The 14,645-nt window shown below is 36.4% G+C and overlaps 3 protein-coding genes across 3 annotated transcripts; all 3 read left to right on the forward strand.

Moving 5' to 3' along the window:
• The first annotated feature begins 5,987 nt into the window (after positions 1-5,987).
• LOC145168450 (sinalpyl alcohol oxidase Nec3-like) lies at positions 5,988-8,169 on the forward strand. The gene is made up of 3 exons (XM_079087259.1): positions 5,988-6,094; positions 6,261-6,926; positions 7,173-8,169. The coding sequence occupies exons 1-3, from the start codon at positions 5,989-5,991 to the stop codon at positions 8,039-8,041; spliced, it is 1,641 nt and encodes a 546-aa protein (XP_078943385.1). The 5' UTR covers position 5,988; the 3' UTR covers positions 8,042-8,169.
• Positions 8,170-9,774: 1,605 nt separating this feature from the next.
• LOC145131181 (uncharacterized) lies at positions 9,775-10,467 on the forward strand. The gene is made up of 2 exons (XM_079065912.1): positions 9,775-10,063; positions 10,190-10,467. Exons 1-2 carry the CDS (start codon positions 9,775-9,777, stop codon positions 10,465-10,467), a joined length of 567 nt encoding a protein of 188 aa, XP_078922038.1.
• A 102-nt stretch (positions 10,468-10,569) lies between these two features.
• Positions 10,570-11,037, forward strand: LOC145131186 (uncharacterized). Its single transcript, XM_079065916.1, has one exon. It carries the CDS (start codon positions 10,570-10,572, stop codon positions 11,035-11,037), a length of 468 nt encoding a protein of 155 aa, XP_078922042.1.
• Positions 11,038-14,645: the final 3,608 nt, after the last annotated feature.

Raw genomic sequence — 14,645 nt, forward strand, 5'->3', positions numbered from 1 at the left:
GGTAAGGAGGAATTTGGAGGACGAAGTCTAATTTAAGTGCGGGAGAGTTGTAACAGTCGGTTTCGGATTTGCTTCATTATTCGGGGTTGCGGCCCAATCTTCAGTTGTCATGAGGCTTACGGCCTTGGGGAAGAAATCTTTTGGTCTTTTCGGATGTGGGTGTTATGGTTTAAGTGATCCAAGTGTTCGATGGTGTCTTCGGAGGCCAAGGGTATAATCGTAATTTGATAATTCGGTCTTTTATGAATTTTGGGTTTTGTTCGGGAAGTTTTAAGGCTATGGTGTGTTGTTAGAAGTGTAGGGCTTCTCGTCACCTTTCCATGGATATAAGGTTCGTTGGAAACGGACCTAAGATGAGGAAGTTAAAGTAGTTTAAAATAATGGCAGAAGTGGCCCTTGGTGGAAAAGGTTGGCAAATTGGTCCCATGCATGCAAGGAGGGATGGCGTGTGCTTGGCCGCGTACGCCCAACATAATGAGCAGAGTGCCAAACCCTAATTTTTAGGGTTTGGGCACTATTTAAACATTCTTATAAGCTCAAGACTCTTTCATTTCTCAGCCTCCACTGATCTTAGAGCCTCATTTCGAACCCTAGTCCCCTTGGTAGTGCATTCTTGAGATTGAAGGTGCTTTTGAAGGGTTCTTAGGGTTATTTCAAGGAAGTGGATCTTGGTGTAGCCTTGGGGTTATAGATCTAGAATCTTCACACTCTTGGGAAGCTTCAGGAGGTAAAAAGTTCTCATCTTGACTTCTTCTTATGCTAGTTGAGTTTAGGGCAAGATTAAGGGCTTTTATGGTGTATTAAGTTCTCCTTGTGAGTTTGAGCCACTCTAGGAGCTTGGAGTAATAGATCTTGCCTCTTCTGATGTTGTTAGTTCATAAAAATGCTTGTTGGATGTTTAAGAATGGTCCATCCATGTTCTATGTCACACCCCCGAACCGGAACGACGGAAACGTCCGGGGGCGGATGACGTCATTTTATAGTATCATAACAGTTGAATATAAATGAATCATAGCAACCTAAAACATCACACATTTAGATTACAATTTTACATCGTTTGCATACTTTGTTCAAAAGTTAACAACAAATAGCTGAAAAGTAAAAGTTCATGACGTAGCAACTCCTGCTCTCAAAAATGGTTTGAATGCCTGCTCACTGGTTTCCTGAGAATACAAGTGATTTTAAAAGTGTCAACAATTAAGTTGGTGAGTTCATAAGCATTTTGTATGAAAAGGATTTGTAACTGCTTTGCATAAAAATGGTTTTGTATACTTCCAGAAAATTCGATATTTTCTTAAATTGAACTGTAGTCTTAAAACCCTAAGACCAGAAATGTAAGTAATGCTGTACTTAAAGATAGTATGTAGTTTTATAAATGAAAGTTATCCCATAAACCGAGTAGTTTTGTTAATCCCTATGTGAGTTATTATAACCATACTTAATATGACTGATATGCCTGAACGACGTTCTTCAGGCGTCGGAATTGGTAGACATTTGTCACCCTAGACTTGCCGGTCTAACTGTAGCGAACAGTTGAGGTGTGGGATTGTCAATCCCGTATAAATCTATACACAACTATCTCGCTCTCCCTCCAGGAGACTCTGGTTATAATGCAGGACTTAAAGTGTACACTAGGTAGGTACGGTGAAGTAAATGTCTCACAAGAGCATCAATAGATTTACGTGAACTATGACTCCTTTTTCTTGTAAAACGTAATAATTATACTTTTGAATAATTATATGGTTCTTCTGAAATGATAGTGTGGTTTTGTGACTCCCAAACTATACCATTTATAGTTTATTATGAATGTCTTGTTACTTCCATGTATATATGTATAAATTTTATATATATATATATATATATATATATATATATATATATATATATATATATATATATATATATATATCCACAATTTAACGTGTTTAGATGCCTTAAAATATCAATTCATATCATTTACTTCCAACACAAGTTTATGAACATTTTGTATGATAAGGTAAATATTTAGTTTTTGGCTTCTTTTTAACGATATTTTTAGACAAAACTCACAAAGTAGGGTCATAAATTTGTTAGGACCGCTTTTTGTACAAAACTCTATTTTTACATAAAATAATAGCTTTTTGTGTTTTTCTTTTTTGTGATTTTTTTTGTAAAACAAACTCCTAGGTGTTTTGCATAGTTTCCCAAAATATATGAGCAAAACAATATATTTTAGTTATATTCCACAAAAATAGTGTAACTCTTAGGTTATAACTATTTTTTCTTGAAAAATCATATTTTGTTCATGAAAACTCTATTCTTTTTATTTTGGTGGTTATGACCCCTTTCTTAAGAAACATATGTCATGTTTATACTTATTTTTCATAATTTTGTGTTTCAAACCAACATACCACATGTAAATTTTTCGAGTAATTAATATATACCACATTTCATGTAAACAACAATTTGTTCAAAACATGAAGAAGAAGCTTGCACAACAACTTGAACTATTATGCAAGGTTTACTTGTGTTCCCCCCCCCCCCCCCCCTTAAAACATGAAATTAATGAAAACAAGAGGTATAAACTCACATTGAGTGGATTTTTGTGGGTAGTTTGAAGGGTTAAGATGAAGATTTTCGAGCTGGGCACTTAGATTGGAAATGTTATTATCCTAAAGGTTAACACATAATAATGTGTGTAAAGATGAGGAAATAAAAATAAAATCGTATGAAAGCACTAAGGTACCACGAAATGCTTACCAAAAATCAAATGAACACTTGAAGGTGATGAGTTCTTGAAGAAGTTTCAGACTTGTCTTAGAGAGAAAAAGATGAATAAATTGAAAGAAAGTGATGTTGGGGTGTAAGAAAGGCCTCTTCGGCCGTAGGTATAAATGGAGAAGGAAAGAGATGGTTCATGGATACTTGGGGGATATTTGCATGTCTAACATGGAGGTATGTTGAATATAAGGGTGTAAAGTCGGGAGATCAAATCACTAGGTCAAAGTATCAAGTTCTCCACCCAACCGAGATCCCATTTCCGAGGCTAGGGGGTTTTCGGTTCTTAGTGCCACCGAGATTTCGGTCCCATGAGGCCGAGAACTAGGTTCTCGGTTCCAAACGAGAACCCTAGGTGCGAGGTTTTCGGTCCGAGGGAGGGGGAGTTATCGGTCCACATTTAAAACACTTCTAATGCAACTTTGAGATTTCACACTTCTTGATTCCACCTAAAACATTCTCTATGAAATTTAAATTTCAAATATTGACTTTTCAAATGTTTACTACAACAAAGTTGTGATGTGGTTTTATACCATCTATAGAGGCACCTTGCTTGATCAAAATTTCTTGGTTGTCACATTCTAGTTGGACTAGAATGGGTCTTATCGGATTAAGATGGTTGTTGGGTCCCATTGAGTCATGCAAATGCATAAAGGTGCCGACTTTATGCATTAAGAGCTTTTTTTAAGGTTCTCTGAAGTTTGGGTGCAAAGTGCTTAAGTGGTTAAGCCATAAAATTTGTTTTGGAATAAGCAAGGTTATGCCCCGCGTAACTGATGGTACGCCCAGTGTACCAAGTTGAGGTCGCGATCTGGATCCGTCGAGTATGCCCAACGTACTGAGCGTACGCCCCACGTACGACGTTCAGCTAGGTTTTGGCTTGATGTGTTTTTGGGCTTCACATCTTTGGGCCACTTTATTTGACTTGTTGCCTTGGGCCATTGGGCCATCCGAGATCAACTTTTTGGACTAAGGAAATTATTGGGCTTAGGATAAGGCCCGTATGGGGGTTGTGCCCAATTTAGAAATTTAGGCCATTAGTGGGCCTTTGCGGATCTTTTGGTTTTGGGCCTTTTTGGTTTGTGGAATTGGGCCTCAGTTTTGGTTCAAGTTGGGCCAGGGGTAAAATGGTCACCAAGTATGGATTATTGGATTTGGATTGGAACCCAATTGCTAATTCGTAGTTATTTTGTTCTGATAGTTCGGGGAGTCGTCAGGACAACAACTAGGGATTTCTTTCAGTGAGCTTCAGCATTCGAGGTGAGTCATCTCACTGTTCTATGGGTCGAAGGCACCAATGCCGACCTATTTAGTTTATGTATTGTAGGAAGACTCGGGGGTAGCCCTTGGCATTTTGTATGAAAGACCAGGAGGCGGCTCCTGACAAACTGTATGCAAGACCAGAGTCTGAACTCTGGCAGTTAATTAGTTAAGTAGTTGTAGATTGTATGCTAGTTGTCTTTGTGATGCTTGCATTGAAGACCAGTAGGTGGCTCCTGGCACTTGTCTGTAAGACCCAGGGTTTTGGCCCCCGGCCTGGCAAGGAAGACCATGATACGGCTCGTGGCATAATGGAAAGACTATGGTTGGCACATAGCATTTTTATTGATTGATTGGATATGTATGATATGTATGGCTCGTTTGATATGTATGGTATGTGGTATTTGGGGAACTCACTAAGCTTTGTGCTTACGCTTTGTGGTTTATGGTTTCAAGTATTTCCAGTTCGAAAGGGAAGGGTCCGGCTTGATCGCAGCGCATACACCCGCGTTTTCCGCACTACGTGATTTTGGGAATGAACTATGATAATTGTTTTATTTTGAAATGCTTTTAATTGTTTGGATAAAGTTACATTAGTGTTTTGATTATAATAAAAATGAAATTTTTACCCTATGATTTTCGGGATGTTACATTAGCACTCTGGAATACAAGTAGTTATCACAAAGATCATATTGGCCTCGAGTACAAGATCGAGTCGGGTGTCACAATAATATACATGAGCAACAATATAACTTCACCGTAGTGATCTCCCGTAATCGACTCCTGAGCAACGTCTCCGATCACGCGTGCCAAAAAAACCCTCTCAAATGACTCAAGATTCATATATTTATACCGGGGATTGGTCACGTCGTGACCATCTATGTGTCACGTCGTGACAATCAAATGAACCCTATTTTTGCCACGTATTACACTCTCCCGCCAAGTGTCCCGGTGACTTGCCTCATTTCACGTCATGACACATCTTTTGTCACGCCGTGATGATTGAATAGACCTCGTCTCGCCACGTGTTGCTCTCTGTTTGATACTTGTAATCATGATGCACGCATTGCCACTTCGTGGGCAATATACCTTCACGTCGTGAGGATCAAAACGTTGACCTCTGACTTTGACTTTCGTTGACTTTCTCAAAATAACAATGTACTTTCATTTAAACTTCAAACGGTCATAATTTCTCATACAAACTCCGTTTTCGACGATCTTTATATCCACGCGTTTCTCTTTAAAAGATATATCACTTTCTCAACTCCATTTTGCTTAACAGCAAATATCAAATTTAAAGTAACTCTAATCTTTATTTCACCTACTCACCTCATATTATTTTATATCTTCTGAAATGATACATGGTCACGAAAGACAAGTATTACATTGCGCCCCACCAGAAATTATTGCTTTTGTTTCCTTAACTTAGAGGTGATTTTGGATATTATTGCTGGATCAAGTGGTGTTGCTCCCTCCTCCTCCTCCTCCTCCCCCCCCCCCCCCCCCCCCCCTTGTAATTTGTTGGCTCTCTGTTTTTTTGTCCCTAGCTCCTGGTTAGGTTTGGCTTTGGTTGTAATAAATTTGCCAGTTCCAAAAAGAAAAATAGACATTTATGCTGTTTTTTGATCATAGGATGTATAGGTTATGGAGCTTTCGGTGCTGGACATTTAACTATATATTAAACGTTTGTGCTGTCACTTTTGGTTTCATTTCAATTGTACTTTGTACTTTGTGCAAAACTACTACTGCTGGCATTTTATATTATAAAAGTTGTTTGCTGCATGCTCAAAGAAACAACCAAAAAATCGGATCTGGAAAATGAATTAAAGCCCAATCAATATAATATTAAATGGTTTATCCTTTATAATGTCAACCCTTTGAAGACTTGTTGGCCACTCTGCCTACTTGTGTTATCCGGCGATCATTATATATACTCCTCTCCTCTCTTTCTCTGTCACCTATAACAATATGATGATAACCAAACCTCAATTATTGCAAACTGCACTTTCTTTTCTCATACTCTGCATGGGGCTACAGTTAAAAGTCGTATGCTTTTTACAGCCAGATTCTCTTCTAGGCAAGTCATTCATCTCTCTCTCTCTCTCTCTCTCTCTCTCTCTCTCTCTCTCTCTCTCTCTCTCTCTCTCTCTCTCCAGCATTGATCAGTATCCAGAAATGGGTCGGAAGTTATTTATGCAGACTATCTGATCAAATATTGTGTTTCACCACCTCTGTGTATGCAGATGAAACTTACCTTGAGTTCACAAATGAAGCCACTGATTTTTCACCTGCACAGGAATACGATTACATCATTGTTGGAGGAGGAACAGCTGGTTGCCCATTAGCTGCCACTTTATCCGAAAAATATTCAGTTCTACTACTTGAGCGAGGGGGTGTAGCCAATTTAGATCCCAACGTCTTATACGAAGATAACCTCTTCAATCCCCTCCTAACTGCAAATAATAATGATTCGCCTGCTCAAACTTTCACCTCTGAAGAAGGGGTACCAAACGCAAGAGGGAGGGTTTTAGGAGGTAGTAGCATGATAAATTTTGGATTTTATTCGAGGGCTGATGATTACTTTTATAAGAATTCAGGGATTGAATGGAATAGCAGTGGTGTCAAAAGTGCCTATGAGTGGGTAGAAGATAGTATTGTAACACGTCCGGATCATTTAGGTAGGTGGCAAACTTCTATGTTGAATGCTTTATTAGAATCAGGAGTTGATCCGGCAAATGGGTTCACCCTGGACCATGTTGAAGGTACCAAGGTTAGTGGTTCCACATTTGATGATTCAGGGAGGCGCCATGGGGCAGTGGAGCTCCTTAATAAAGCCAAACCTGGAAATTTAAAGGTCGTTGTCCATGCCACAGTTGATCGGGTCATCTTCTCCACCTCCGAATCTTTAGGTAACAGTTCTTTAGGTTCCACTTTACATATTGAGTACTATAGGAAATTAATTAACTATGGTATAGGTGTTTAATATATATAAAAAAATATATAGTTTTTCTTACAATTTATGCCCCACTTTTAAACTTGGTAGAAGAATCGACTTTAAATGATACATTCATGTCCTTCTCTACTCTAGCTCGATCGGTCTAGAAAATTTTATTAGTTATATTTTTTACCACTTTGAATTTGTTCATTTCTTTCAGGAATAGCTGCCAGTGGCGTTAGATACCATGATTCAGAAGGAATTTATCATGAAGTCCATGTAAGAAAACCGGGAGAAGTAATTTTGAGCGCTGGAGCTCTGGGAAGCCCACAACTTTTGCTGATAAGTGGACTCGGGCCACTTTCATACCTTTCGTCCCTAAAAATTCCAGTTGTTCGCGACCATCCGTATATTGGAAAGTTCATGGTTGATAATCCGCGTCCTGGAATTAACCTTTTGGTCCCAGTGGCATCGCTTGATGTAGGAGCACGAGTTGTTGGGATAGTAAAAAATGGTCCATACATCGAATCTTCTGCAGCCCCCCGACAGGTGCCTTTCTTGGGTTCACTTATACCTTTAAACTTAAGTGTGCTGGTTATTGGTGGAAAGATTACAGGACCAAAGTCAAGTGGTTCACTACAATTAATATCGCCCTCTGATGTAAACGTTAGCCCAAGTGTTCGTTTTAATTACTACTCACACACGAATGATATAATAGAATGTGGTAAGGTTGTGGAAGTACTTCGAAATTTTTTGGGTACTCAAGCCATGGAAGAATACAAGTTTAGTGACACATCTGGTGCAAGGGATTTCAGATATATCGGGCCATCATTACCTGAGGATCCATCTCGTTTGAAGTCTAACGAGGCATTCTGTCGCGAAACATTGTCCACATTTTGGCATTTCCATGGTGGATGCTTGGTAGAAAAGGTGGTTGATAGTGATTTGAAAGTCATAGGAGTTGATTCTTTACGAGTCATTGATGCTTCCATATTTTCCAGCTCACCGGGAACAAATCCACAGGCAACACTTATGATGTTAGGCCGATACATTGGAGTGAAAATACTTAACGAGAGAGCACCAAATTGATGGCATTCATTCTTGATATACACCCGATGTTTAGTCAAAATCCTTGTCTTTTCTGTTTCTACACCATTCATGTACTTCGTTCTATGTCAATTTTGATATGTTATAATACAAACGAAAAATATGATTTACCGTTGCTTGGCGTAAAAAAATTAACCTGAAGATCAGGGGCGAAGCCATGTGGAGACAAGGCCCACCCACACATATTTGTTTATATATAATCTATGTATATGTTTTTTTATATATTAAAAAGAAGTATTGGGCTTGGTAAATGGCACATCCTAAATTTAATTGAAATTGTTTGTCTCCAGCATATTCTCACGCTGCTCTGCTGCACGCTTATATGTTTCTCAAATTAAAGAAGCACTTTTGAAGTTCTTTTAAAGTTAAAGATGATTGCTATTTGTTATTTAATTTATTAACTGATATTCATTAATTTATTAACTGATATTCATTAATCGTCACCAACATTCAGGTTAGTTAATTTTTTTTTTCTGTTATCATACTTACTCAATTACTTCATTATTGTTTTTATTTTCATTATAGATTTTATATTTTTATCATAAATTTTTAATAAATTAGGTTATTACATATTACTATGAATTAATTATTTGTGTTATTGTAAGGCTGTAATTGTATAAAAATATAAGAGTGTGTTTGTAATTGAAATTGTTTGTGCTTAGTGAATTCGTTGAGCAATGGGGCCAAAGCAAAAAAGATTAGATTCGTTTTTTACGCGTAATGTTTTACCACGAGGCGAAGAGAAAGCTACAACAGAAATGGATAATCAAGAAATGAATAATCAAGTATCATCGGTTTAGATTCCATTTTAGATGATTTTAATAATGTAAGAGAGCGGCGTGTGCAACTTAAATGAACAATTTACTTTAAAATGCATACATTGTCAAATTTTGTTATCATATGATGTATTTTTCTATTAGTTCATATTCTGTAAATTATTTGATCTACCATAAAACAAAATTATGGCTACGCCACTGCTGAAGATCATCCACAACGCATAATTTGAGGTGATTTTTTTAATTGATATTGAATAGATTAAACTCTAGAATATTGGCTTTCAAATAGATATTGAGATTATTAGTTATTGAATGAGAAAATAGAAAATTTAATAAATGATGTCTTTTCTAAATATGTATTTTGAACTTATAGAGTTTAATAAATTATAGGAAAAAAAACAATTGTCGCATATATGAGAGTTTTGAAAAAGAAAATTATAGATTATATTACAGTTTTTTGTTGGACAACCTTATAGTTTTTAAACGGACACCTTTTTTTAAAGACAGCCAGAACTCCGAACTACAGGCAACACAAAAACTTTCAATATATCGGGTATACTATATTGACTTTACAAATAAATAGACGGTGGTTAACAAAAATAAAAAATCTATATATTTTTTTATAGAGACTATGCATTTGAATTTAGACCATACGGTATACTCTCAACGAGAGCATCCGTGGTCCATGTGGCCACGAGAAAAATTCGTGTGCACCACCCCGACAAATCGTGGCCGGGCGTGGTCGTTGTGCATCGTGTTGCCAACGACGATTCTAAACGTGAAACTTGATTGGTGGATTGCTTTCTCGACCGTTGAACGGCCATTTGGCCTTTTTTTTCGAACTCAATTCAATACATATAAATAAAACCTTCTATTTTCACCAAAACTTACATATTCATTCTCTAACCTTCATTCTCTAAAACCACAAAACACGTGCACATGGATTCCACAAAACACATTGAGTTCTTAAAAACTTTTGACTCCGATGACGACGTAGAATTCGTCGAGACATTCTTCAACGTTGTGCAACACATTCAAGACGAAGAAAATTCAAATGTTGCTCGTACAAGGGCGGTCGTCAATCGTGATCGTCAAGCCGCACTCGACTTAGTGGTACGTGATTACTTTGTCGATAATTGTCTTTATAATGACGACTCGTTCGAACGTTGTTTCCGTCTGAATAAGGTTATATTTTTACGTATTAGTAATGCTTTAGAATCTCATTATGGTTTTTTTCAAACAAAAACCCGACGCTAGAGGAAGAATGAGTTTTAGTAGTATACAAAATGTGCGGCTGCTCTTAGGTATTTGGGATACGGTATAATATTTGATGCATCTGACGAATATTTGAAAGTATCCGACAGGACCGCAGTTGAATATGTAGATTGGTTTTCTGCATGTGTGTATGAGGTTTTTCACAAACAATATTTATGCAAACCTACTCAGCGTGATATTGAGAGATTATATTCAGCTCACGAAGAGAGGCATGGATTTCCGGGTATGCTTGGCAATCTAGATTATATGCATGTGGCTTGGGAAAAATGTCCAAATGCATGGTGTGGTCAGTTCACTGGAGGAGATATAGGTGAACCAACTATCATCCTAGAAGTTGTTGCATCTCAAAATTCGTGAATATGGCATGCCTTTTTCGGAGCAGCGGGGTCTAACAAAGACATTAATGTTCTTGGTCAGTCTCCTCTTTTCAACGATATTTGGATCGACAAAGCACCTGATATGACGTTCACGGTTAACGAGCACGCGTACAAATACGGTTACTACCTTGGTGATGGGATATACCCGGATTATTCTACATTGATGAAGGCATACTCGGTTCCTCGAAGTGAAAAGGCAAAGTTGTTTACAAAAAAACAGGAACCGGCGAAAAAGGATATCGAGAGGGCATTTGGAGTCCTCAAGCAGACATGGCATGTAGTGAAATATGCTACACGACTCTGGGATAAAGAAAGAATTAAACGAATGGTCATAGCATTTATTATAATGCATAATATGATTATTGAAGATGAAAGTCAAGCGATTTGCACGTATGATCCGAACGACGTTGTCATTCCAATTGAGGAGTTTGTACCGGGAACGAATGAGTTTTTAGAGCGAGTTGTTGAAATTCATAATAGTGAAACGTGTTTCAATCTTCGAGAAGATGTCGCGGAATATTTATACCAACGTAACATGAACGAAGATTAATTTTTTTTATATGTATGTTTGTTTGTTTTTTTTAATTAATGTAATGTTTTTTTTATTTCTAGATTAATTAAGTAATGTAGTTTGAAGTTGTAATTTTATTTTTATAATTAATAAAAAACTAGTTAAAAAATGAATATTTTTCAATTATTAAAAATGTAATTTTATTGTATTTTTGAATTAAAAATAAAAATAAAAATAATGATGTGGAGTGGTATGTTAGTGGTAGTTATCTTATGTTAGTGGTAGGGGAATGTGGTGCTGATGTGACACCTACCACATATATGGTATGTGGTGGGTATAAAAGATGGCCTTAGAGGTGAGCAAAACAAAAAATTGAAAATAAGCATAAAACCCATGGGGTTAATGACTTAAGAGGATAATAAGGTTTTAACTTTGTTCACATTAGGTCCTTAAGGTTTTTTTTTACATATTACACCAACATGATTGTTATAACCGTTTAAAAAATGTAATAAGGTTTTAATTATGTCTACATTAGGTATCTAAGGTCTTTTTTGTAAATACTACACCAACATGATTGTTATAACCATTTAAAGAATTGTAATAAAGTTTTAATTTTGTCGACATTAGGTCTTTATTTTTAATATTTTTATTATTCCATCTAACTCGTTTATAATTTATATTAGTATCTAGTTAGATGATTTTATCATTTCATCTTCCCATTTTAGTCGTCCATTCACCACAACCACGGTTTCAATTAAAATGTTACATAACAATTTTTTGTCATTTTTACAAAAAAAATAAAATAATAATAATAATAATAATAATAATAATAATAATAATAATAATAATATTATTATTATTATTATTATTATTATTATTATTAATCAAAGTCTTAATGATTATGATATGTTTGGTGCGCCACAACTAGCTGATATGCTAGTTTATTTTTCGATTTTTTTTAAGTTGTCATGTTTGGAAAGCCAAAAAATAGCTTATAAGCTAGCGTTTTAAAAAGCTACTTAGACAAGTTTTTTAAAAGTTTTTTTTTAAGTTCCAAATATATCTCTTAATTAATTAAGAAAACATATTTTTTTAAATGCCATTTTATGTCATTATATAAATTTCATATAGTTTATAAGCCAATGGCGAAGTCATTGTCAAAGTAAAAGAGTATCCCCGATAAGTAATGGCTCCACCAATGAGGTATCCCCGATACGCCATTATTTATTTGAAATTTATATAATGACATAAAAGGGCATTTAAAAAATATGTTTTCTTAATTAATTGAGAGATATATTTGGAAATTAAAAAAAAAACAAACTTTTAAAAAACGTGTCTAAGTAGCTTTTTAAAATGCTAGCTTATAAGTTACTTTTTGGCTTTCCAAACATGACAACTTAAAAAAAACGAAAAATAAACTAGCTTATCAACTAGCTGTGACGCACCAAACATAGCTTAATCATTAAGACTTTGATTATTATTAGTATTTTCTTTTGTAAAAATGACAAAAAATTGTTATGTAACATTTCAATTGAAACTATGGTTGTGGTGAATGGGCGACTAAAATGAGAAGATGAAATGATGAAGCCATCTAACTATATACTAATATAAATTGTAAAAGAGTTAGATGAAATGATAAAAATATTAAAAATAGGGGCTTAATATGGACAAAATTAAAACCTTATTATCCCTCTTTAAACGGTTATAACAACCATGTTGGTGTAATATGTACAAAAAAAGACATTATGGACCTAATGTGGACAAAATTAAAACCTTATTACCTTTTTAAATGGTTATAACAACCATATCTGTGTAATATGTACAAAAAAACCTTAAGGACTTAATGTAGACAAAGTTAAAACCTTATTACCTTCATAGGTCATTAACCCAAACGATGGGTTATGAGCATTACGCCAATCCTATGGTGCACATGCAAACCCTAAAGCTTTGGATCTAGGTTTCTCTAATTCTACATGCGAATCATCCAAAGCTTGTAACCCTAATTCTAGCATACAACAAAACGAAAATAACATCTAATAAACAAGTTAGAAGGTTACCTTGATTGTTGCTTGCAGATCTTGAGCTTTCGAGAACCTTAGCACCTGAAATGTTGTGACTCTAATAGATCACAAACACCAAAGCAAGTTGGAGGATAATAGAGGGGGGGGGGAAGGTTAAAATCGGCTCTTGAACTCTTCTTAGGGTTGTGGTAGCCGATTTATGAAGCCCTGGGGTCCTTTAACCGGCACATTGATTAGGTAACTGTAACATTGAGGGCACCAAGTACATTCGCATGGTTGTTCACACCTTGTTTGTGATCTTCGGTATCCCAGTCACAAACTTGAAGGGCATATCGAGATTTAAACATGCCATTGAAAAGTTCAATGAATCTCAAAAGATCTAGGAGTTTCAATACAATTAAAACTTAATTTTTGTTTTGTTTTTCATGGTGGAAATTAGTGAATCGTCATTCACTTACCTTCAAGTTATTTGCGATTTAGATTACGACATCCCTCTTCTAAATTGTGAATAATGTTGTTGGATCCTAGCCCTAATTTCTCAATTGGGTGTTTAATTGGGGATTCTTATCTAATCAAACTTTGTCTCTCTTCTTGTAACGACCAAAAAATCAAGGGTAAAAATTTCATTTTTAATATAGATAAAACATTGATACCATTTGTTTCGAACATTTCAAATCATCATTAAGTAAAACATTTATCAAAGTTTATCCCAAAATCATTCATTGTGGAAATCATAGGTGTGTGCACTGCGATCAATCTGAGCCCTCCTTTTTCCAAATCGATGATACCTGAAACCAAAACTGTAAACCGTAAGCACAAAGCTTAGTGAGTTCCCCAGAGCATACCCCACACAATCCACATAACCACATAATCCATACTAGCTATAACAGCTACATAAACCATATCAATAATATAAGTCATGCATACATAAACTTGTAAGGATGTCGTGGGCTCCCCCAGGGTCTTACACCTTCGTGCTATGGGCTACCCGATATGGTCTTTACCTGGGAATGTCATTGGCTACCCCACATGGTCTTATATCCAACTGCCACGGGCTCCCCCCGGGGTCTTCCATGCAAGTATCACAAAGACAACAAGCATATCACACATCACATAAACAACTAGCATAACACATACCACATAAACAACTAGTATACTACATATCACATAAACAATGCATATAAACATATAAGGATGCCGTGGGCTCCCCCCAGGGTCTTATACCATCGTGCCATGGGCTACCCCACATGGTCTTTACTTGGGAATGCCATGGGCTCCCCCACATGGTCTTATATCCAATTGCCATGGGCTACCCCACATGGTCTTTACCTAGGAATGACATGGGCTCCCCCACATGGTCTTATATCCAATTGTCATGGGCTACCCCACATGGTCTTTACCTAGGAATGTTATAGGCTCCCCCACATGGTCTTATATCCAATTGCCATGGGCTACCCCACATGGCCTTTCATGCAAATATCACATAGACAACAACATAGCATATAGCATATAACTAACTGGCATACCACAGATCTCTATATCAACTAGTGTACCAAATAATACAAAATGGGCCGGCCTTGGTGCCTTCGACCCATTGGTATGGTGAGGAGACTCACCTCGCGCTCC

This window comes from Lactuca virosa, chromosome 1, assembly GCF_052849685.1.
Source record: "Lactuca virosa cultivar CGN04683 chromosome 1, Lactuca_virosa_CGN04683_v6, whole genome shotgun sequence".
NCBI lineage: Eukaryota > Viridiplantae > Streptophyta > Magnoliopsida > Asterales > Asteraceae > Lactuca > Lactuca virosa.

Excerpts from the sequence above, each read along its gene's own strand:
- LOC145131181 (XM_079065912.1), top strand. The coding sequence starts at position 9,775 with ATGGATTCCACAAAACACATTGAGTTCTTAAAAACTTTTGACTCCGAT. Across the intron at positions 10,064-10,189 it reads TGCTTTAGAATCTCATTATG|TATCCGACAGGACCGCAGTT; the intron begins GTTTTTTTCAAA and ends AATATTTGAAAG.
- LOC145131186 (XM_079065916.1), top strand. The coding sequence starts at position 10,570 with ATGACGTTCACGGTTAACGAGCACGCGTACAAATACGGTTACTACCTT.
- LOC145168450 (XM_079087259.1), top strand. The coding sequence starts at position 5,989 with ATGATAACCAAACCTCAATTATTGCAAACTGCACTTTCTTTTCTCATA. Across the intron at positions 6,095-6,260 it reads ACAGCCAGATTCTCTTCTAG|ATGAAACTTACCTTGAGTTC; the intron begins GCAAGTCATTCA and ends CTGTGTATGCAG. Across the intron at positions 6,927-7,172 it reads CTCCACCTCCGAATCTTTAG|GAATAGCTGCCAGTGGCGTT; the intron begins GTAACAGTTCTT and ends CATTTCTTTCAG.